The following is a 25358-nucleotide window of genomic DNA, read 5'->3' on the forward strand; positions in this document are numbered from 1 at the left end:
CAATAACAATATAAGTTTGGCTTTAATATTAAAAGCAATTTTTGTTTAAAAAAAAAAAAAATAATAATAAAAAAATAAATAAATATATATTACTTAAGATCAACAAATCAATCAAGCGGATAAAAGTTTATCCAAGCAGGCTGACATTTAATGCTCAATACTAATTTAAACACTAAAAGAAAACAATAAAATTCAGCATGAAAAAGATATGCTGAGCAACAAAAGAAAACTTACTTTTAATTATTATTATTATTTTTTTTTTTTTTTTGCCCAAAATCTATGCTGAGAAAGACTTTAAAATCTAGCATCGTAAGAGTATTTAAGCTTCGTTGAGTCAGAGATTTAGCTTTTCTCTCTCGATTGTGCATATCGATTTATACAGCTACTAGGTAATCTCTCTCTTTGTGTGTGTGTGTAAATTTGAGGGTATGGGCGGTTGGGTTAAATGCATAATTGGCGATTAGACGATTGGCCCTAATATGCCAAACGCTGCAATGGCCAACAACAAAAGCGCAACAGCAGCAGCAGCAGTAGCAGCAGCAGCAGCTGCGCCAGCAGAGGCAGTAGCTGCTGCTGCCTTGGGGGCAACATCATGCGAATTCGACTGTCTCTGACTGTATGTGGAGCCGAGTCTTTTCTGCTGCTGCTGCTACAACATTTATTTTATTTTTATTTTCTTTTATTTTGTTGTTGCTGTGAGTTAATTGGGTCACGCCCCTTGCTGCCCATGGGTACCTACCTTGCCGAGCTGTAAAAGTAATGACAACGCCGTGTGCTTTCATTTATATATATATATATATATGTAGATATATATATTGTTTATACATATATATTTCCTTTGCTTTTGTTCTTCATTCTGTAGCATTCAATGCTTGCCTTTTGTTAAGCGAACTCTGCGCCCTGTCGTACATGTAAAGTAGATACATCTATATACTATATTTATATTTATATTTATGTTAATAATTATATTTATATTTATAGATATATGTATATGTAGTTATATATATAGGTATACATATATATTTATAATATACAATACATAGGTATTACTTAAATGCTAAGGTTATTCTGCATGTTTGTCGTTTTGCTCATTCAAGTTCAACGTTTAGTTTATGCCCCTCGCTTACTAGATGCAAAGAAAAAAGTCTTTGGTTTACCTTAAAGATATTATTTCTGTTTTTCTTCTGCTTCTTCTTCTTCTATTTATTTTTTGCTTTTGAATTGAATGTTTTTTTTTTTAATATTATTTTTCTGTTTTTCTCTATTTTGTTTTTATTTTGCTGCTTGAATGCTTTTAGGGCTTACGACCTACAGGCAAATAATATCTGTAGATATATTTTTTCGAGTGTGTAGGTGTGTGTGTGTGTGTACTTGGAGCACGTTGTGTCTGTCTGTGTGTGTGGGCATTTACATATGTATTATTTACGTATGAATTGATGAATATGTTGAGTTTCATTTGATATTCCTTAACTTTTTACATATTTTAACTAACTTCTGCAAATACGAATTTTACCTAAGTTTAATGCCAAAGCGCAGTCGGATTCACAGTTAATCTTTTTATTTTTTACCATTTTTTCATGGGGTTACAGGAGTGGGTAATATACATAATGTGCGGATAGCGTTAACTCAACTCAGCTCACATTCACACTATTTCTATTAATATGCAAAAAGTAAAAAGTGGGTCAACATTCTGGCGCAAATCTCTCTTCAGCCTTGCTCAAATTCGATTGCTGTCAAAATGTCAATTAAAAGTTAAAATTTCAACTGAGCATCTCAGCATTGGGCTTGAATTAAATGCGTATATAGTTTCATTTGAGTATCACTCGAGAAATAAATCTGGTGGCTTGTTCACCATCAACAAATTAAATGTTGAGATACGCCTGATAATAGCTAGCTGTCAAGTGTGTATGTTAAATTTACAATCTGTCAAGTCAGATACGTTGTAGACAGTCAAGCTATATGTATATAGGTGTGATGGAAATGGTTTTAAAAGTAAGCACTAACTATATTACATGACAAATCACACTAGGAAGGATTCAGTTGATCGCAAGTTAAGAATGTCGAATTATCAGTTTAATTGAACTGTAGAAACTAAATTTTTGTCTTACAAGTCTCTAAAGTCTTCCTGTCAGACCAATTGACACAGAAATCAATGCAATTTATATGTTAAATGTTTTTAAATTTATCTTTCGTGTATCTTGCAATTCTTGACAATTTCACATGTTAATCGAGGTGTCCATTTTAATAATCTAGCATGCCTGCTGTCTAATTTACGAGGTGGCTAGATAATCTATAAAATCCAACCGGTAAATCTGATATACAATTTATACTATTGTATTATTGTATTAAATTCACCTGTCTATTTCCTAGCTGTCAAATGTGATGTTATAGAAATGTTAGTTTTAGGTATTATCATCTAGAATTGTGTGAACTGTCTTATCCATTTTGAATGGGCTTTAATCAAGCTGTCAAATAAAACGTGAAGAGCTGATTATATGAAACTATCAAACCCGTCTGTCATTATAACTGTCAAATAAACTGTTAAATGTGATTGTTAGTTTGAGAATTGAGTTGACGCCACCTTGGTATGTAATTCTTGTTTCGCATTACCTACATAGTCTATGCGTGCTGATCATCATTATATTTGAATTTACTCTCTTTTTTTATTGTTGCCCGTTGTTTATATGTCGAACGCTCTGGCCACGCCCACAAATAATGCGAATGCTTACAATACTTTTAATAATTTTCCTGTATATACAGAAGTCACACAGATATTAAGAATTAATTTCATGTTAAATTTTGCTATTTGCTTTCTTTTTTTTTTTTTTTAATTTTGTTTCATTTTGTTTCATTTGCTTTTTTGTTTGTTTTGTTTTTTACTCTTATAAAGTCATAAAGTGGGTCTTGCTGCTGCTGTTCGTTCTCTTTCTCTTTATCAACTTTAACTGACAGTTAAGGATTTCTGTTGAGCCGAATAAGAGTTTGATATACGTTCATTACGTAACTGCCTACAACTTACGATTCTTTTTAAGAATGGGGGTGAGGGACGAGAATTTCTCTTCATTTTTGGTTGGCTTTTTGGAAACAACATTTGAAACTCTCACACACGCGTACACAAACTCAGAGAGATAGGGATAGAGAGAGAGGAAGAGAGAGTTACAGTTACAGTTAGAATTACAGTTACAGTTAGTTTTACAGTTATAAATTTTAATTACATTTACAAGGGCATAGATGATTTCTAAGTACTCTGTCCGTATGTGTGTGTGTGTGTGGAATCTCTCTCATTTAGTTTGCTTGACATTTAGATCGACATAGACTTTTACCTTTACTTTGACTTTTACTTTTACTTTGACATTGACATTGACATTTTACTTAACTTTTATTGCAGTTTGTTTTAGTTGTAGTATCTTATTTTTCATAATGCGGGGACTTGCGAGAGTTGAGATGTTGGTATTTACAGTTTCTTAGGGTTCGCTAATTAGTCGAAGGTGTTCATACATATCTATATCTATATTTAGTTCTATAGGTATATATGATATACATATATTAATTACTTTAGTTTTCAGTTTATGTTTTCTTGTTGTCCATTTGCTTTGCGCTTTATAACTAGAAGTATACTGCATTATTTTTCATTGAATTTTTTTTGCTGTTTCTTATTTTGTTTCGGTTTTTTTTTTGTTCGCTTTTGCTTTCGCAATTTTCTTTGTTTATTATCTCCATTAGCCATATCTTTTAATTAGACACTATCACAAACAGTTCGCTTGCACAAGTTCACGCCACGAAAATTCGCCCGATTCTCTCGCTAGTCGATGAGCCACATGAATGTATATAAAATATGTGAGAGTGTGTGTGTGTGTGTGTATGAGAGGGTGAGCTATAGTTAGTGTTTAGTGTATGCACTCAGTTTAAGTTTAGTCAGTTCTGCGGGGTTTCCTGTGTCTGTGTGACTGTGGAGTCGAGGCGCTTAGACATCGGTGCCGCAACCCTCTTGGTAGCCCTCGTCCGGTGAGTTGCGGCTGCTGCTGATCAGCGCCCGCTTCAGCGCTGTGACGGGCGGCAGCACGGGCACGCCCCCCTTCTGCCAGACCCGTATCGTCTTGGCATTCACGGGCTGTCCATTGGGCAGTATTGAGCAGGAACTGGAGCTAGCTGGAGCCGGGGCACCCATGGGCTGGGCGGGCGTGGGCGATGACCTAGCCGAGCCATTGCTGCTGCCGCCTCCATCGTGTAGGCGTGGCAGGGTGCGACTACTGAAGTGTGGACTGCCGCTGCTGTGCTGGAGCTGCTGCTGCAACTGCAGCTGCTGCAGTGGATGCATCTGCAGCTGATGATTGTGCTGATGCTCAGCGCCCGGCACCAGAGGCAGCCCATAGTCGTTTGGATAGCCGGAGGAGCCGCTCGACAGGTTCGTTGTGGCCGTCGAGGTGGTCGAGGCACCGGTTCCTGCCGCTGCACTGCATCCGCCACTCTGCTGCAGCGTCGCATTGCAGTGGGCGCGCGGAAACGTCTTGCTGAAGTAGTCGCTGGCCGCGCTCCGCTCGTGCAGATCGTACAGTTGGCTGGAGTCGATGATGGGTGTCTTGTCCGTGTAGCGTTTCATGAACAGATCATCCGCCGAGCTGGCCCCAGCTGCTGCTGCTGCCGCATGCTCCCACAGCCCGGACGGATACAGTGAGTCACAGCCATTGGCCCGACTGTATTCCCCACTGCCGCCGCCGCCGCCTCCTCCGCTCGTCAGCTCCATGGCGGGCAGCTTGAGGTCGCAGAACTCGTCGCTGCCAAAGCGTTTCGTATCATTGATTAGATCCGGATTGTTGCCATGCCCGGTCGAGCCACTGGGCGAGATGAAGCAGGAGGCGGTGGACAGCACGCTGCCCGCATTGTCGTAGCCCTGCGTCGAGTAGGGCAGGTCGGTGAGTCGCGGCGGCTTCTGGACAGGATTCGCATTGCGTTGCTCGTGCGGCGATCCACTGGCACGCCTACAGCTAGCTCCGCCCAATCCGCCGCCAGTTGGAGCCGCGCTGCTGCTGTTGCCCTTGCGCTCCAGCGTGCCCGAGGCCACGCCCGCTAATCCTCCATCGATGCAATTAGCCACAGCTCCATTAGCGATGACAACGCCGCCGATGCTACCATTGCCCGTTGCCGGCTGCGTCTTGTTGGTGATGGAATTCTGATGGTTCACCGATGTGATGACCTCCATGTGGTTGGGCGTCTTGCTGTCCACGTACGGCTGCCGCTTCACCCGCAGCAGCAGGCACATAATGGCCGCCAGCGCGAACACAATCAGAGCCACGAGGGCAGCGCTCAGGCCCACAATTTGCCCACTGCCCAGGGAGGCCATGCCCGCGGCTCGCATGCTGACATGAAGCGTAAAGTTGGCCTCGGCGCTCCCGGCGCGATTCTCGGCCACGCAGTAGAACTCGCTGGAATCGGTTTCCTGGGCATTGGTCAGCACCAGACGCGAGCGCTTCTCGAAGCCGCCCTCCAGCTGCTCGAACATGTGGACACGCTGATAGGCGCTGAAGGCGCTATTGTTAGCCAGCTGCCGGCCATTCCAATACCAGTGGATGCTGGCTGCGGGCACGGCGCGTGCGCGGCACGTGATGGAGGCATTCTCGCCCATGGCCGTCTCCACGTAGTGGGAGATGGGCAGCATTTCGGGGCGGCAGGCAAAGTCGTCCACATGCAGCTCCGCAAAGCTGCGGTCGATGATCCGCTCGGGTCCGCCCGCGCACACCGGCGCCACCGGATACGGAATATTGCGCTGCATCAGCCACAGCTTGGCGTCCCGCAGCCGGCAGTCGCACAGCCAGGGATTGTCGTGCAACTCGATGCCGTGCAGCCGGCTCAGCGTCTCGATGGTCTTGGGCAGCAGCTCGCTCAGCTTGTTCCCGTTCAGGCGCAGCAGCGTAAGCCCCTGCAGCCCACTGAAGGCCTGCGCCGATATCGTCTGGATGTCGCAGTGCGAGAGATCCAGCTTGTGGAGCGAGGGCGTGCTGCTGAAGGCCTGCGCCTCGATCTTGTGTATGTGATTGGAGGCGAGCGTCAGGTCGCGCAGCGAGGAGATATGGCTCAGGGCCAAGCTGGGCACCGTCACCAGGAGATTGTGCGACAAGTCGAGCTCCACCAGATTGGTCAGTCCCTTGAAGGTCTCGCGCTCGATCTCGCCGATCTTGCAGTGGCGCAGATAAAGCTTCTGCAGGTTGAGCAGATTGGAGCGCACGAACTGCTCGTTGGATAGTGTCTGCAGCTTGTTGCCGGACATGTCCAGCACCTGGGTGCTGGGATCAATGTGATCGGGTATTTGGATGAGCTGCCTGTCGATGCACTCGACCGTCTGCTTGCCGCCCTTCCACTTGCAGGCGCACACCGTCTGACAGCTGCTCAGGTGCTGCACCGGATTGTCCAGCTCGCTGCCCGGATATGGATATGGAGCCAACGAGGGTGGCACATAGCCATCGTCTGTCATGGGCTGACTGTCCGCTATGGAGTATACTTCGTTCTGTTGCTGTGACGATTTGTAGCTGGAGCTGGAACCGGAACTGGAGCCGGAACTGGAACTGGAGCTGCCTCCATTTGCATAGAGCTTGCCGGAACTATAGCGATTCGCCAGCGAAAATCGGGGCAGTTGGAGCAGCATGAGCTGCAGCACCAACAGCTGACTCCAGTGCAGCTCCATGGTTCTCTAAGATATGCTGAATGAGTGTGTGTGTGGGTGTGAGTGTAGGTGTAGGTGATATGATGCTATCCTTTAGGCCATGCCACGCTGGCTTTCCTTTGATATGCTAACCTCCTGATCCTCCTCTTCCTCGTCCTCCTTCAGTTTCTCGTGCTCCTTATGTTGCTCTTTTTTTTTGTTTTTTAATTATGATAATAGTGCAAACTTCCGTGCGGATTCAGCTCGAATGAATTTCTTATATATTGGTCAAGCGGAAAATTGATTAATTGCCGAGTTTTTCCCGTTGTTGTTGTTTCTTTTGCTTTTGCTTTTGTTGTAAATATTTTCATGTTTTGGCGTAATTAGCGGCGCCTGGCGCAACGTTATTTATAGAAGCGACGCCGCTCGCTAGGACCAGATGATAATCGTTTTATATATATTTTTTGTATTTTCTTTTGTTGTTGCTTCTATTTCTTTTTTTTTTTGTTTTTTTATTTTTGTTATTTTGCCAGAACTCGCGACTAAAAAAATAAAAGCGAAATTTTTACTTTTACGCAACACTGTCCGGCCACAATTTTCTTTGTGTTCACTTGTTGGGGTTGTTATATGTGTGTATGAACTTCCTCTTTTTTACCGTAGTGTTGTTTTTGTTTTGTTTTGTTGCTTTTTTGGTTAGCGATTTTTGCCACGCAAAGCTTTAATTTTCATCGCGTTTTCGTTTTCGTTTTCGTTACGTTTCGGCCTCGTGGCCTGCAATCAGAGCAGCGTTAGAAGAACGACAGGAATTGTGGAACGAGCTGGACTCGAGCCCTGCGTTCAACACAAACACACACAACAACACATAGCCACACAGCAAAAGGACCACACACACACGCACACGGTCGCGGCACGAGTCACGAGCAGTACACGAAGCTGATTGAAGATTGCGTGTGTGTGGGTGAGTGTGTGTGTGTGTACGTGTGCGAGGTGCGCGTGATGAGTTTTATTCAGCTGCTCATTGATTATCATAGGCAACTGTTACACTTTGCTGCCCACTCACATTGCACTTGCTAATAATCATTGCCAACTTCATTATAGCATTAAATTCAAATTTCATTTGGGTTCACACTTGTAACGATTTCGAAGCGAACGAAGTTGCTCTAACGGCTCTAAGCGACGGCAACGCGCGCTACATGTGACGGACTGAAAACCCAACCGTTCGGCAGCAATCATCGACTTGAACTGAGCTCCGAACTGATGCACTGCACTGGCAAAAGCGAAAGCCCAAAGCCAAAGCCATCGAGCGACACAAAGAACACAAGTAACAACAAAAACAACACTCGTTTCCTCGGCATCGTTGTGTGCCAGTCGTGTTCGGCCCACCGCTTCGTGTGTACGCTTGACTTTGCCTTGCTTGGCTCTCGTGCTTTGTCGTTGTTTTTGAACGAAGGGGGCTGGTCATACGCTGAGGAGTGCTGCGTCCGGCAGTCGCGCGACCGTTTTCATACTCTCTCGTTTTTGCCGCTAATCGCTCAACCAATGTTGCTTTAACCGATTCGCAATGTGCGTGCTTGGCAACATGCGACTGAAAACATGTTGAGTGAGTGAGTTTAAGCTGATATAAGATAATTCTTGCGTTTATAATGCGGATTTCTATTTAGAAAACAAATTATTTATGATAATGCAAAAAGTAATAATGTGCAAAATAGAAGTCAAGTTAATTATTTTAATGCCCAAAAGCTGCTATAAGCAATCAAATGCCAAATATGAATGTGTTCATTAGTTGATCCTCAACTCTGTTGAATGCAATTAAGTTTGTTATTTCACCGCTTCAGATGTTGGCTTCTTTAACGAACGAACTGAATGATCTACCGGAGTATACATACATACATACATACGAATGAATGCTTTGACCCGACGCGACCTACTCAGCCGTGAAGCACAACAGAACCAAATAAAGTAAATAAACATGAGAAATGTTCTTTGACTGGAAGGGGGCGCACAGGGCGGGGCACTTGAAGTTGCCTCTCTTTGGGTCTTGCGAGTTTGTCTTTGAGACGTAATTTGTATTTCAGCTGAATGAGTCACATCCGTCGACTCAGTCGCTCAGATTCGAGCAATGAATGAATCGATGCATTCATTGTGTGCAACGTGTGCAGAATTTCACAATTTGCTGAAATATGGGCGGGATTACAGGGTAGCAGGGCGCACGCAATGCTCAAGATCAGCTTACAGCCGATATTGATGTATATGTGCATACTAACATGTGTATATTTATATGCATGTATGTGTGAGTGTGAGTGCACAATTCTATCTGGAATAATGATCGCCTTGGCTACTTCTGCAGAACAAAGGCAACAAATAAATAAAAAAGCTGTTAGATTTGCAGCAACAGCAAGAGAAGAAGAAGAGGATAGAGAGAGATGGTGAGAGAGGCGGAGAGACAGAGATGCATAGGCTAAACGAAGTGCGGATACTCTAAGAGAATCTCGACTTACGAAGTGTTTATATACATACATATATGTATGCATATATATTTATATGCGATAACAATATGCAACTTCATAACATTGAGCTTAAATTTCTATATAGTCAATAATTGGATGTAAAGTTCTGTAATAAAATAAACAATAATTATGTATATGTATATATTTAATCAAGTCTAACAAAAAAAACATAAATAGTAACAATAATAATAATTACATAAATTAATTAAGAATAATAATAAATAAAATATTATATTAGAACAATATAATATCTATACTAAACAGTTTTAGATTTTACTTCAGAATATAAAATGTGCATACATAAGTAAACTTTACAAAAATATATATAATAAAATAAATAACGTGAAATATTAAAATTAGTCTGGTTAACCAGCCAATTAGTATAATAAAATAAATAAAATATATCTGTATTAAATCTCAATAGTTATCCTCTGTTAAAATAAAAAAAAATATATTTTTAGCATGACATGTTAAAAAAGAATACAAATAAAATAAAAAAGTAGAGCAATATCTCTATGCTTAACCAGCTTAAGATCTTGATTCTGAATATATATATAAACTTCAAGTCAACAACATCTGCTTAGCGTGCAACACATGGCATGATCACATTTTAATACCCTCTAAAAAAAAAACGTACAAAAAAGCAAAGAAAATAAAAGATACAAAAAATAAAATAAAAACAGCAAAAAGAACAAGTAAGAAGACTCTAGTCGAGACTGCTCGACTAGGAGATACCCTGAACCCTCTAATCTGATATTCTAATCACTCTGCACTTCTTTTCGGCACACGTACATACACATCCACGTATTAGAACGCGCTCTGCTAACTGCGCAGTAAGCAGCGACTGCGCTTGTGCTGCGCTGCAGTGTGGGCAACATTATAAGAATTTATTTGTTGAATAATTTAATTTCTAGACGTGCAATCTTAATGAAACTTTCAGAACATAATCATAATGTTCAAATGTATGCACATTCCAAAGCACAAGTCTCTAGTACTTGAAATACGCCTTTTACAAAGGTGAGGGTGAGGGGGTGGATATAGGGGTGGGGGGTAAATTACAACAAAAATCGAAATTATATAAAATGCATATAAGTCTACATATAAAATTTGGAAGCTCTAGCTCCAAAGGTGTAGGAGGTATAATTAAATAACTAGCTTTCGATAAGGTTTTTGATCGATAATAAATTATCGGGAGTAGTTATCGATATAAAAAGAAAAACTTGATATGCGCGTGATATACACGGACCTAGGAAAAAAAATTTCAAGTCTCTAGCTCTTATATCTTCTGAAATCGACGCGTTCATACATACGGACGGACGGACGGACGGACGGACGGACGGACGGACGGACGGACGGACAGACAGACGGACAGGGCCAAATCGACTCAGCTCGTCGCCCTGATCAAGAATATATATACTTTGTGGGGTCTGCCACGCCTCCTTCTGCCTGTTACATACTTTTAACAAAACCATTATACCCTGATTTCCCATTTTCAATGGGTTCAGGGTATAAAAAGATACATCTACGGCTACAGCTACAGCCACAGATACAGACTGTCTCGGCATTTAATGATGATGACAACAAGAGCTGAGACCCACACACTGCGATTGCGGACCCTGAGACACAGAGCGAAACTGGAACCGAGATTCAGATGGAGATGGAGATGGAGATGGAGATGGAGCTGGGTCTGCGGAGAGGGCGGGGCACAGGGGGCACTGTGAGGCAGGTACTGCGGGGCAGCTATGTGAGCGCTAAGCTAATTATCTGCAGGCGGCGTATAAGTTACCTCAACTGCGGGCCACTTTGCGGCAGGTAGTTGTTGTTGTTGTTGTTGCAACAGCTGCTGCCGCTGCTGCTGCTGCTGCTGCATTGTGTATGGAGCACATGATATCTCATGATGTTGCCCAGACAGGAAACGCGCTGTGTAGCTGACAGTGCGCGGTGCCCCCGCCCCAGCCGGTCCCGGATTCTCTCAGTTTATTGCATATGAATGAAATTTTCAGGTCGCATCTTCAAGATACAGATACTGAGACACTGACTGCGATTGCGAGTCGGCTGCAGCCTCAGCTTCACTTGCGGCATGAGAAGTTTTTGTCTGCCTTTGCAGCAAACGTGTTTGCTCAACAATAATCGTAAATAAAAGAAATAGAATGAACTTAACCAGCTACGCATTCTCTAGTTGCTGCACAGCCAAAAGATACATCCAACAGATACAAACATACGTATGGACTGACTGCTGCATGGTTGTAGATACTTGTGACAGATGTATCTCGCAGTTACATTTATGAATGCATATGCATCTATATTTGTATACATAGATATGTTCTATATGCATAGCTAAAGATACATTCAGAAGATACATCTGAGTAATCTAATCTCACATAAGTATAGATACATTCCTCAGATATATTTATGTAACATATATACAAAAACATTTCACATAAACATTTATTTATCTTTCTTAACTTCTGCATAGTTATAGATACATTTAACAGATACATAACTGTATCTATTGTTGTACGTGTATTTATACAGATATATTTCACAGATATATATAGATGATCTTCAATGTATCTAGCATTTCAGAGTTAAATTTATGTATTTTAATTAAATTAAATTATGTTGCTGAAGTATTTATTGTATCTAGATACATTCCATAACTACATTTATGTATATCTCTATCCGCATAGGCATAGATACATTTCACACATACATACATCTATATTTCTATGATAAATTTCATAGATATATTTCTATAAATTCCATATTTATTTTTGAACATTTCACAGATCATCTGTATCTGGATATTTAGATACTTTCCACAGATGCATAAGCGTATCTCTAGCATTGCCAACATAATTCACTTTGATTAAGGTCAGTTATGATTGCCGAAAAGTGAAATCTGCTCTGGCCGTGTTATTCTTCACAGTTACATTAGTATATTTATGCTCCTCTTCCTCTTCCTCTTCTACCTCGTATCTTCTATCTTTGGCTTCCTCTGCTTCGGTATCGAGTCAGCCAAGCGTAGAGCCACGCTTTGTCTTCAGCACATTTTCTAAATGAGTTGCGTTTATTTTTCTTCTTCTTCTTTATATATAAAACCAATTGAAATGCGTTAAAATTGAATGAAATTTTTTATTTGATTTTAAACTATTTTTGATGTTAGTGTAAATATGTATGTATTTAATACTTATATGTATATTTATATATACATATTTTATGATGTTCAGCCTTGCAGCTAAGCGTAAGCATTGCTGACTTTGTAGCAATTGCACAATAAATGCAAAAGTTATTAAAAAATGTATTTGTAAGAGTTATGAAAAAGAGAACGAGGGCGATTTGAGAAGTTTTCAATCCTTATATTGCATGTATAGAAAATTATTGTAAATATTAAATAGGCGAAGATGACATGTGTTATAAGTTATATGCAACTGTTATACAAGTGTTATATGTATATAAAAAGCTATTGGTCTATTCGAATTCAAAGCTTGAGATATCTTGAATATCACATTTGTAGATGAAACTATAATGAAGTTGCAGTATAACTTAAGTTTTCATTCCCCCTTTGAATCCCCTTCCCCCTTTCACAACCGATCAAGACATTCACCCTAGAGTATTTCGTGTTCGGTGCGCTGATCTCTCTCATGTTTCTCATGTAACAAAATGCCTCATCAGCATTGGGGAATCGCTTAAATTCCATGTTAGGTATGATAATCATTTATTTCTGTTTTGTTTTATTCGTTGCTTTTCAAAAATTATAAATTCGCTTGGCTGAGCGAAAGTAGAACTCGATTGCTTGCAAATCGTTCCGCAGCGGAAGTTGGCTGAGAAATCGCTGTGAGTGCTTTATGATCGCTTTGCTTTGAATGTTGCTGTTTTTTTTGTGTTTATTTGTTTTTTTTTTTTTTTTTCGTTTCTTTTCTTTGCTTTGCTGTCACAAGCGGCTTCTCATGCCACTTCTCTTTGTCTCCCACATGGCCACACATGTGGCAAGATGTTGATTTGGCTGCTGCTGCTGCCGCTGCTGCCGCTGCCACTGCCGCTGCTGCTGCTGCTGCAGAGTGTGTACTCTTGTACAATTTGTTGACTTTCACATTTAACTACGATATTTCGCTCTCTGTACGCAACAATTAGCCGCAGTTAATTGGCCAAAGTGCTTTTGTGCCACGCTTTCTGCACTCGCCGCTAATCTTGGCGATTTGAACAACTTCCGCAGCGGCAGCGGCAACAACTGTAAAACCTACGGTGCAACATCTCGTAATTAATGCAAAAAAAAAAAAAAAAAAAAAAAAGGAAAGGAAAGCAGAAACGAAGAAGAAGAAGTAGCATAAAATCGGAGTCGCTGCATGAGGCAAAATAAATATTTGCCAACATCATTTTCAGATAGGCAAAAATCACCTGAAGCCCCTGGAGAACTGGAGGCTGGGGAGCAATTGAGCAGCGGACAGGATGCTCGGCTGTTCCAGCTGCCTTTGACCTTTGTGCTCGTAATGCTCCGCCTAATTGCCCTTAATTTATTTAACTTCAAGCTGTGCAGCCGCCACCGCCACCGCTGCCGACCCCTCTTCAAGCTCCACGCCCATCCGATTCAAGCCCAGTTCAGTTCAGTGTCAAGGGTTCACTTTGGAGCCGCCGCTGCGTGTCCTTTGGGTCGGTCATTGGGTCGGACGTCTGCTCCTCCTACACCTACACATTCATGTATACATAATGCTATCTGCCTTCGGATTTGTATGAAAGCGAAACACTGCAGCGCAGCTCAGCGCCCGAGTTGCGTGTGCTGGATGACAATTAATGTTGACCAAACTGTGGCTTTGAATTACAATTGAATGCGGATAGAAATGTGTGTGAATATTAACTGATATTTATCCTCAGTTATTACCGATAAAGAATGTTGTTACAAATTACCTGCTATCACCTGTCAAATGAGCTCCGACTGAAGCATTGTTCGATTCACACAATTCATTGGGCCTGAGCTTTAGCCAGGTATTGGTAATTCCCATTAGGTAATATTAGTATTAGTATTAGTATTAGTATTAGTATTAGTATTAGTATTAGTATTAGTATTAGTATTAGTATTAGTATTAGTATTAGTATTAGTATTAGTATTAGTATTAGTATTAGTATTAGTATTAGTATTAGTATTAGTATTAGTATTAGTATTAGTATTAGTATTAGTATTAGTATTAGTATTAGTTTTATTATTAGTATTAGTATTAGTATTAGTATTAGTATTAGTATTAGTATTAGTATTAGTATTAGTATTAGTATTAGTATTAGTATTAGTATTAGTATTAGTATTAGTATTAGTCTTAGTATTAGTATTAGTATTAGTATTAGTATTAGTATTAGTATTAGTATTAGTATTAGTATTAGTATTAGTATTAGTATTAGTATTAGTATTAGTATTACCATGTTATCACATGGTCAAAGGTAAGTGGAAATTAAATTTACCTCAATCCAATATAATCTCTTTCCTTTTGTGAGCGAGCATTTGACTGAGCTACTGAAAAAGGTATTTATGTCGTGGAGCGGGCAAAGGTAGCCGTGGCCACAATCGAAAATACATTCTACCCATCTTTGACTCTCTCTGTCTGTGGGCTTGACGTTCAGGGCACTAAACGCTCTAATTATTTTCTAACTGTTGAGATTTAAATGTCTCTCAGCCGTTGCAGCAGTCAGTGGGAATAGCAGCAATGGCTGCAGAGGCAAAAGCCGAAGTAGAAGCCGAAGCAGAAGCAGAAAGCGCTTTATCTTCATTTGAGCATTAAGCCGCTTACTGCATTTGTTACTGTGTCTGGTTCTTGTTGTGCTTATTGTTGCTGTTGTTGTTGGTGTTGTTGTTGTTGTATGGTCTGTTGTCTGGTCTCTTAGCTGGCCTTTGTTTCGGTGCGCTCTGTTTGCATTAAAACTGATTTGGCAGCCGACGCCGCTGTCGCTGCTGCCGTTGCCCATGGCTTTTGCCTCCAGTTTTGGGGCAATTATTCAAAGCGTCTAAATTAGGTAATTGCCCTTTAAAGAATCATGCTAATTATTTATGTTTATGTATGTGTATCTCTGTGCCGCTGCTGCTGCTCCTGCTCCTGCTTCTGACTCTGCGCCTGCTTCTGTCTCTGCTTGTGCGTGCTGCGATTGTGTCCCGAATCCGATTTTCCTGCCCCATCCGCAATGCATTTCGGCTGCGTTGTCATCGTCAAGCCCTTCCCTGTGTCCGAGCCACTCCGCAGCCCTGCAAGGAGTCCATGTTCCGTGTTCCGTGCTCCGTGCTCCGTGCTCCGCGCTTCGTGCGCTAGGCGACGCTTGTTTGCGGCCTTGATTAATGAAGTCGTCCTGCGGCCGTCTACAGGACCAAAACACCAGCAACACCAACAACACGAGTCAGCGGGCGTGCTTCAACTGAACAGTCGTCCTCTGCCCCCTCCCGCACCACACCCACCTCGCCCCTCCTTGACTTTGGCTTGTTTTGTTTAGATTTATGTCAAATTGTCGGCCTTGCTGCGCGTCGCCAGCGGAGCTGTGCTTTTAAGCTTTTCAATCAATTCGAGTTTAAGTGGTTTACAGTTTTCGGCCCGTGGGCGTCATACGCAAGTTGGCGAAATTAATTGTTTGCCTAATCAGTTGATTGCATGCGGCTCCAAAGAGGACAGCGCCAGACAGACATTGACATCGACATCGACTCCCACGCGCAGTCTTTGATTTGAGGCGACCGCAGCCCGACGCCAGCGGCGACTGCAAATTGACCTCTGCATGCGAATGGCATGAATGGAGACAAAGTTAATGGGTCAATAGGCTAAACAGTTCTGAGCTAATATGGCTAAAACATAATGCACAAATTAATTGACATTGATGTGATTTGTGTCAACATGGTTAGCTAAATATAGATGGCTCTTCTGTGTGGGACATACATGACGATAGGTCGAGTCCCACACTCCCACGTGGGAGAGTTGAGATAGCGACTCCATGAATATTAAATTATGAATTTGGGTAGAAAAAATTATAGTAGAGATGCATATGAATATGCAGCTGTATCTAGTACAATCATAGGCCGATAAATATAATAGATAATATAGGTATGCTAGAGCAGATAAATATATTTGGATATTATACAGTAAAATCCAACTAACAACGCTCAATGGAACGTATTATGTCTATATATCTATCTATTACATATTAAAACAGCTAATATACCTAAAGATACAGATACAATATTTAAATTCTATATGTATAACTTTAGATAGAAATATATATGTTTAATGACCATAGGAACTTAATTTCAAATTACCAATTTACACATAAGCCTGATTATCCTACAAATAAATAATATTTGGGTTGAGTTTGCTAGATTTTTGCACTGATATCGAAAAACTTAAAAATTGTGAGAAAAGATAATTTTATAAATATATTTATAGATGCAAATGCAATACAATATTGATCTATGTAATACATATATGTATATGTTAATAAATCATTTAAGAATATATATATATATGTATTAATTACTAAAGAAAATAAAAATTATATTCTTAACTGAGTTTTACAACAAGTATTTTAGTCAATGTATATAAATGCATTAGGAACATATCTAGTATAATATAAAAAAAATAAAATTGCCTAAAATATATACATACCTGGCTTATAGAGTCATCTACAATATCTACTCTACGTTCATTTGGATTGAGTAAAATAAATCCCTTGACATGTACAAAAATATTTGCACTGCAGCGTCAAAATTTGTTATCTAATTTATAATAAAGAGAATAAAATTATTCAAAAATAGTTGAAGTCTATGCGACTGCATAGTGGAAATGTAACATGCGATTTGCTGGTTTTTAATTGATTCCATTTCAAGCGGAAGTCGCAGATCCCCAGAGCAGGTGCCCAGTCGGGCGTTTAATTTCCTATGATTTATGCGTAACTTGCTTTCGGACTTCGTTTCGTTTCGTTTAAGTAACTTCCAATGTAGCCTGTCCGACAGCGGAGAGACAACGATGGCAACGGCGACGTCGGCGGCGGCGGCGACGGCGGCAATGGCAACGACGATGGCGACATGGACATGTACACCTGTGTCGGGCACATCCTGTCCGAAATGCAGCTGAGAGCGAATACTTATAGCAACAACACGAACAACACCAAACGAGACTCACACTCGACCAAAAGATACAGATACCAAAATTCAGGTTTAACTAGACTTTGGCTGGCCACAGAGCCAAGTAGGGCCCGGGGAGCGGGGGAATCAGGGCAGGCACTGGGAATAGGGTCTTGTCGCAGGGGAAACAGCTGAAACCTGCCCCGACCAGCCCTGCATTTGCCTCTGGCCATGCCAAAAGTATTTAGAGGTCTCTCTGTGCCGGGGCTATTAAATGTCAATGGATTTCTGCATGAATGAGTTGTGCTGCTCCTCAGGGCATGCGCCCCGCTCGCCCCGCTTGCCCATCGCCCCAGAGCGTCCGTCTTGCTGGCGATTTCGTGTTCAGCTCTCTGGTTTTTACCTTTTGCCCATTTGAACATTTGATGTTTACGGGCGCACGTAGTTTCATTTAAATTTCAATTGCCAAAAATAAATCTCTCTCTCTCTCTCTCTCTCTGTCTATCTCTAACTTTTTTGGGTCGGAACAAGTGCCCCTGGGGCGTTGCCCCGCGCAATGCATAAGAATTTAATTTGCAACGCATTCAAACATAATTTCTTTTTCTCTTTTTCTTCTTCTTGTTATTTATAGAATTTATTGAAATATGTGCATGTGTGTGCCTTAGGACTTGGGAATCGCCGCTGCTGCTCGCCACTCTTCACTCTCCATTTCGCTCTCTGCTCTTCCTCTTCCTGTTAATTAAAATGTACAGCAGCAGTCGAGGACCCACGTCGCTGGCCATAATTTCTGGAGGACTCCCTCGGCTCGATGGCTGGCTGGCAACTCATTATGTAATTCAGGCAGCGATGAGGCTTATCATAGTTGCTGCGCCGGGGCGTTAAATCTTCAACTAAATATTAAACGTCGCCTCTCGCCCTCGTAAAAGGGGCCGGCGCTTCAGTTTTATGCCAGCTTCTCCCATTTTGTGTTTTTTTTGGGCTTTGACTTCAACACTTGTCTGGTAATAAACGCAGCTGCCGCCTAATCCGCGCACAGTTGGAAATATTTTTCATTAGCATTAAGAGGCAATAGGCTGGCAAAGTAGCTGCAACAAAAAAAAAAAAAAAAAAAAAAAACCCTAACCCCAGAGCACAAAACTTGGCCATAAGCTTGCCACGTTTTCACGTGTCGGACTGCTAAATCTTTGCCCGATAACGTTCTCAGGCCACTCCACCCCATCCCACCCCATCACAGCCCAGCCCAAGCCAACCCACTGCCAGCCTTGACTTCAGCTTCAATCTGCTCTAACTGCTGAACACATAAGTTCACCACGTGTAGCTGAATGTGTGTGCGTGTGTGTGGTGGCCTTTATGGCTACGTGTTTAGCAAACGGAAGTGGCCACATAGCCACAGATACAGCTACAGCTACAGCTACAGCTACAGCTATAGATACATATATAGTTAAGTATCTAAGTATCTATCTTATGGCTGTTTATGTATCCAAGACTCACCTATGAGGCGGTGCCCGCTTCTGTGATTTACACGCCGCAGTTTAACGCTTTAACGACTCACATTAGAAACAATTGCGGGAACTTTTAATTAAACTGCGCCACTCATTAGATGCGTGGTTCTACCTCTCTCTCCCTCTGCTCGTCTCCTGCTCGCTTGTTGCTTTAGTTGTTGTCGCTGCTGTTGGCAACCAAAGCCTTTCAGAAAAGCAAACCCAGTTGTCGCGACGTCTGTCTTTCAAATGTAAAGTAATTATGTATGATATTATTATTATTTTAGTTGTTTTTTTTTTTTTCTATTTTCTTTTACGCTCCAATTGGCCATTTCCGCTTTGGGCTAGGCCGGGCGAATCAACTCCAAATCCAAATTCCAAATGCCACTCGAGCAGAACGCCGACTTTAAACAATATCGGAAGACCAAATGGTGAAAGGCCACAATTCAATTGATGTAAGATTTATGAGTCTCACAGTTCTTTGGTTTGGGTTGGTCTTGTTAGTACGAATTTATACAGAAAGCTTGAAGATATAATTCAGTTAGGTAATAGCCGAAAAGGGGCCGCAGGGAACAATGTGTGAATGTGAATGTGAATGCTTTGGTTATTTATAACCAGTTTAGCAGATGGCATGACATCTCATGTTCTATGTAGTACGAAACAACAAAAACGAGAAGAAGAAAAAGAAGAAGAAGGCGAGGCAAACAACCCACAGCGCTAAAAGTTTTTCATTCCAACGCAATTTATGTGAAAGTCTCGGCTAGATGTGGGCCTCGACTGGCAGCCAGGTTACGGGCCTCTTACTGTCATATCTGTTAGTTTTGTACTTAACACAAAGGCCAGCCTTAGAAGAGGTCTTATTCAAGTAGTAGTGTTAGTAGAGTTGAATAGTTTTTTTTTTTTTTTTTTTTTTTTTTTTTTTAATATTGTTGAGCTCAAACTTATATTCGAGTAAATTTTCAGAGGAAGCGTTTGCTCTATACAGAAATTATATTTATATTTATCCTGTAAATAGCAACAAGTTTTCTTTCCTCATAATTTCACCTACGTCAATAAATTCAATAATAATCTAAAGCTATTCGCAACTGCCCAACTCAACGCTTCAGCGCTTTCTAACTCTACACCAAACTGCTAATCAGACCACTCAAGTCACTTCAATTCGGCATCAACGCTATCTTAGCTCCAAGCCCCACTCAACTCAACAATGATAAAGTCCAAGTTACCTGAGCTGTTGTTCCATATGCATTAGAAGCCACAAGTAGTGCCGCTTCTCGGGCAACATAACAAACATATTATGCCCATTTGTTAGGCAGTTGCAACAGCTGCAACAGCAAGAACAACAACAACTTCTGACCGGCAACTGTGACAATCAACTGGGAAATAAACTCCGCTGGGCAGCCAACATCAGACCACGCACACACACACACAGAGTAATCCAGCCATTGTCACACACCCACACGAAGCACTGCGCTTAAGCTGCCGCGATACTTTTGACTTCCTCTCAAACACACACACACACACACCGGCACACGCAGAGATAGTAAGAGAGAGGGATAGAGAGTGGACATAGGCTCCAAGTGGGAGCTGGCTGGGTGCATGCCACACGAAATTGCGGCTTTGCAGTGCAACAATGAGATACTTCAGAAAGAATTAGTTGCACTAAAAATTGCTAAAGTCGCACTGGACCCGTTTCGCTTCGCTTCGGCTTGTCGCCAAGGACTACCAACAACAGCAACAACAACAACAACAACAACAGCAACAGACCAGGCTAGACTTTCACTGCTCTGCACTCTTGTTGCTGTTGCTGCTGCTGTTGTCTCTGCGTGCTGCGGCACCACGGGCGGTAGCTGGCAGGATGCAGGCGCTGGTAGCCAACATGGGACACTGGCTGAATGTTTTTAGCGGTTTTGCCAAACATGTTTATTGTTCAGCGATCGAGTCTATTAGCTAGTTCATTAGCTTGGCAACGCCAAGCAAAAGCTAATTTAGATAATTGGGTAGTTACAAAAAAATCGAGTTTAGTTTTTGAGCCATGTTTAAATGAGTTCGTCTATACGAAGATCGAAGGTTCTTTGAGAAAATGCTAGATTTGATTGAAAATAGGGAAATCAGAGTATAATAGGCCGAAGTAGGTAGGAGGCACGACAGACCCCATAAGAGCTAGAGAATCCCTGAACTGGGGATCTCCGAGTAGACTGCTGCTAAACGACATGAATCATTTGAGGCTTATCCATATTTAGGCACACTGTGAACCTAGTGAATCTTTTTGCTGTTATTCTGAATTGATTTTCTGCAGAAAGAAACTAGAAGTTTTGTTAGCTATAATAGGCTTTACGTATATTGGAGGAATCACTGGAATTAGGAAAGTGCTTATTTATAATTTATTAATTTTCAATGTATCCTGAACTAACTCATGTGAGTTTTTGTAGCTGTGTGTCTGCGCATCTCTGCTTTGCTATATATGAGCTGCTCACGCAGCAGGGTATCAGCTAGTCGAGCACTCCCAACTGGATCACTCATGTTTTTTGTTGCTTTTTGTTCTGGCTGAGTCAGAGCATGAGCTGGCATTAGAATAAAGGCGACGTTTTTACGCTTCTGCTTGTTGTTCTTGTGATTGCTCTTGTGGCAGCTTCAAGTTGCTGTTGTTGCTGTTGTTGTTGTTGTTGGCGCTTTACATAGTCGTTTGGGCCGGACAAAAGTTGCAGACACTCTAGCCGCAGCTCTTGTGGCCGTACTTTTTTGAAGGCCAACGGCGTTTTTAATTCAGCTTTGGATCTAGCTTCGTTGGCGCTGCATTTTCATTTTCCTCTTTCGCTGCTGGCTGCTATTTTGTTTTTATATTTTTCAGTTTTTCGTTTTGTTCGAGTTTTCCGTTGTTATCTAACATGTTTAATTCAAGGCGCGTCTGGTGGAATTAAAGAGTCCACAGGTCAACCATAACGAGCCACTCGTACCGTTGATAAATTGTCATGCTCCTGCTACCAACTAGATAGGCGCCTCAGCTCGACTCTCGACTCTCGACTGTCTCGCAATGCATGGCAAATTTAGCGTAAAATTTTTGTCACAGCGCATGGAAGCGGCACGGAGGCCGTCAATGACTGTGATTACACCTGGCTGTTGTAGCTGAACACAAAGTTCCTTGCCTGTTTCAATATGACCAGACCCAAGTCGATGCTTTCTTTCTTCATCTCCACTGCTTTTGCCCCTTCCACTGTCAACTATTCGCTCTGTTTCGCTTGGTCGACCTTTCAGTTATATGAAAGTCCATCTCTCTATCCCTCTCCGCTGTCTCTGATTGCTGTAAGTGATACAACATAATTATGAGCGAAACAAAGGCTTTAATTTATGTCAAAGCAAACAAATAAAGTTACGTCTTTGGCAACGGGGCGAAAGGGTCTGCCAATTGGGCATCACAATCTGGACCCCAAAAAGTCACTCAAATTGTCGACAATGACGGAGCAAATTTTAAAATCTATGCTTATATAACCCAAAATCTTTATACATAAATCTCTGTGCTACACACAAGCAAATATACATATATATGTAGAGAAGGGGCTGTTCATGCGTGTCTGTGTTAGTGTGTGTGTGTATGTTGACACACACAATCAAGCAATCAAAATCTAAAAACTTTATCCCCATTTATTTACGTGTGAGACCAAACAGTAAACGTCATAGAATCCCAGACATATGCAGCACATGTATAACTACAATATATAGTTTCATATACGCACACACACGCACATATGTGGGCAATAGTGTGCTCATGTGTGTGTGTGGGTGTACCCTGAAGGCATAATCAAACACAGAAGCGCACACTAATGCAGTTAACAAACTTGCGGAAATACAACGCACACACACACATACGCACATTCACCCTAACACACGCACACACATACTTATATATATATATTGAAATATGCGTGAAGGAGTCTTAAGTGCTGTTCACTCTCTTTCCCACTCACACATAGACACAATGATGATGATGTATTGTGTGAGATGTGAATGTGATTAAATTTCCATAGCAGCTCGTCTTTCATGCCAATTTTCCATTAGTGTTTGCCTCTGCTCAGGCAGCTCCTGTTCGCTTTGCCCTCGCCGGGATGCACGCCCAAAAACTCACACCCACTTAAAAGCACATAAACTAAAGCTCACACTCACACACACACACACACATACTCATCAGCATTTCTGTGTGTGATGTTTGCTGTAAGCTTCTCGCGTCAAGAGCGATGATGAATAGTTTGTTTGATGTTACTTTGACCGTCCTTACGATCAGCAAAAATAACTCTCAGCGAACGGGTGTCTGTGTGCCAATGTGAGTGTCTGTGTGTGTTTATGTGTGTGTGTGTGTGTAACCTGAGTGATGCGATTAGAGCTTAGTGACTGACATTACAGCGAATCACAGCATCAGAGTAAGATCAACTTTGCATAGTGAGCTTATTGGCTACGATATGATTGCCTTAGAAATGGCTGAGGAAGTTGTTGAAGCAGCCAAATTGATGGCCCTTATTATTATTGATTTAAATATCGCAAGTTTTATTTTTTATTATTATTATTATTACTATTATTATTATTATTACTATTATTATTATTATTATTATTATTATTATTATTATTATTATTATTATTATTATTATTATTATTATTATTATTATTATTATTATTATTATTTTATTATTATTATTTTTTTTTGTTTTTAGCCATTTTTAAATATTTTTATTTATAGACAATTATTAAATTTATAATTTATAATAAATATTATTATTATTATTATTCTTATTTAAAATTTTTAATAGTTTAATTTTCACTATTTTTTCGTTATTATTAATATTATAATTATTTTTTTTATTTTCATAAATTATATTTTTATTAATAAATTTTTTCTTTTAATATACATAAGTCTCATTTGGTGGTATCCTTTACTGAGTTGCAGAATTATTTTCAAAATGGTTTTAAGCTAATGCAAAAATATATGGAAGGCCAAGCAACATGTTATGAAACCTAATAAAGCCATTTTCATTATAGTAGCTTGACTATATTTTCATCATATATTGAAGTACAGAACACAAAGCCAATAACAAGTAAAAGTAAATTAGACATATTATTCTATACAATAAACAAACGAAAAATATTCACATATAATAAAATGTTTTATTCCATCTTAACAACATTTGTGATTATGCGTATTCGACGCTCATATTTCAGTCAAATTATATATACATATATACATATATGTATGTGCATATATGTTATGCAACACTAGACAGCTGCTGTCTATAACATCGATTCTCTGCACATTTCTTATACTATATGAAAAACTATACACCTTATTGAATATGCCAAATCGTTTAATAAACTATGTCAAGTTCTGTTCAACGAACCTTTGCCGTAACTCGAGCCTTTTTGTCTGCCATTCAGACGGCATTCTAATTGTGCGCTTCGAAACAATTAAATGCTTAGCTCGACAAAAGTCTGCGGTTCGCATTAAATCATCAGTCTGCTGTTGACTACACAGCCATTTGCTGCTCAGCTCGAAGCTCTGCGCTGCGGTGTGGTGTGGGGTGGTACAGTGTGGTGGGGCATGGTGTCAAGCGCGGCTCTCTCATGGCTGCAGTGCTCCATCAGCGACATGCAAAATAATTTACATAAGCAGCAACCGCAAACTGCAGCAGATAGATGCAGCAGGAGCTGGCGGGGCGTGCAGCGGGTACAAAGGCGTCGGGGGATGCCAAATTAAAGCCAAGCCTCAAACCCGAAAAACCCATGCAGGCAAATCCCTCGACCAGGCAAAAAAAAAAATAAATAAAATGAAAAACAAAAAAACAAAACATTGCAGCTAAGCAAAAACCCAAAAACATGTGAGAATGCAACTAAAAACCTTTCGAATTGTATATACCCTGTAGCTGTAACTCAATGGGTATGTTTTCAAAATTTCTGAATGTGCAAGATTTTGATTTTCTTTACATTTTTAATATATCTTAAATTCAATGGAATGATGAAGGCATCGCGATGAAGCAATGTGGGTTCTTTTAAGCTCTAAAATTAATTATGCTTCTATGATTAAGTTTATGCTCAACCCCATTATTATGACTTTTCATATTATCGTAATTGGAAACTAAGTTTTCTTAATTTTTACTAATATGTGGAATCTGTATTCATTTTTAGGCTCTCCCTATAAAATCTTCCTATTCTACTTGGAGTTGACAAATTCCTTGACAATTTCATATATCTAGGGTATTCAATATCTATAAGTATATTCTTGTGCGACTCTAAGGTTCTTTCAAGTTCGTTTTCGTCTTTTTTTTTTATATTTTGTTGTTGTTGTGGTTTGGCTTGTTTTGTTTGGATTTTCGTGCATTCACTTGCGGAATTTTTGTGTTGTTGACTCGACGACGCATATGAATGTATCCTGGTCGCACATGAGGAGCTCCGATGCCAGCTCCAGCTTCCGGTGCAGGTACTGGGTCTTGGTCTGGAATGAGCTCGCATATGTGTTGGCGCATACATAAACAATGCCAGTAACAACAACAAAAGCAAGTCGCCGAAGCAGCCCAACCCACAAAACGCACACATAACAATGACAAAGAACGCATTTCGGAGGAGACCTCGTCCCACAACCGGCTCGGCCCCCCGGACTCCACCTCCACCTT

General features: G+C 40.8%; 1 protein-coding gene and 1 long non-coding RNA gene across 6 annotated transcripts in view; both read right to left on the bottom strand.

Moving 5' to 3' along the window:
• The window catches only part of LOC122757330, an 80084-nt gene that overhangs the window by 27646 nt on the left and 27080 nt on the right, over nucleotides 1–25358 (bottom strand). For 3 of the 5 annotated variants that reach the window (XR_006357330.1, XR_006357329.1, XR_006357322.1), the window contains one exon: nucleotides 21019–22006. The exons of the other annotated variants lie outside the window; for them this stretch is intronic. This is a non-coding gene — a long non-coding RNA (uncharacterized LOC122757330). Of the gene's footprint in view, nucleotides 1–21018; nucleotides 22007–25358 lie in introns of those variants that run through there. 5 annotated transcript variants of the gene reach the window in all.
• On the bottom strand, nucleotides 837–7896 carry LOC6577838. The gene has a single exon (XM_002003734.4). It carries the CDS (start codon nucleotides 6677–6679, stop codon nucleotides 3965–3967), a length of 2715 nt encoding a protein of 904 aa, XP_002003770.1. The 5' UTR covers nucleotides 6680–7896; the 3' UTR covers nucleotides 837–3964.

Source organism: Drosophila mojavensis, unplaced genomic scaffold (assembly GCF_018153725.1).
Source record: "Drosophila mojavensis isolate 15081-1352.22 unplaced genomic scaffold, ASM1815372v1 contig_49, whole genome shotgun sequence".
NCBI lineage: Eukaryota > Metazoa > Arthropoda > Insecta > Diptera > Drosophilidae > Drosophila > Drosophila mojavensis.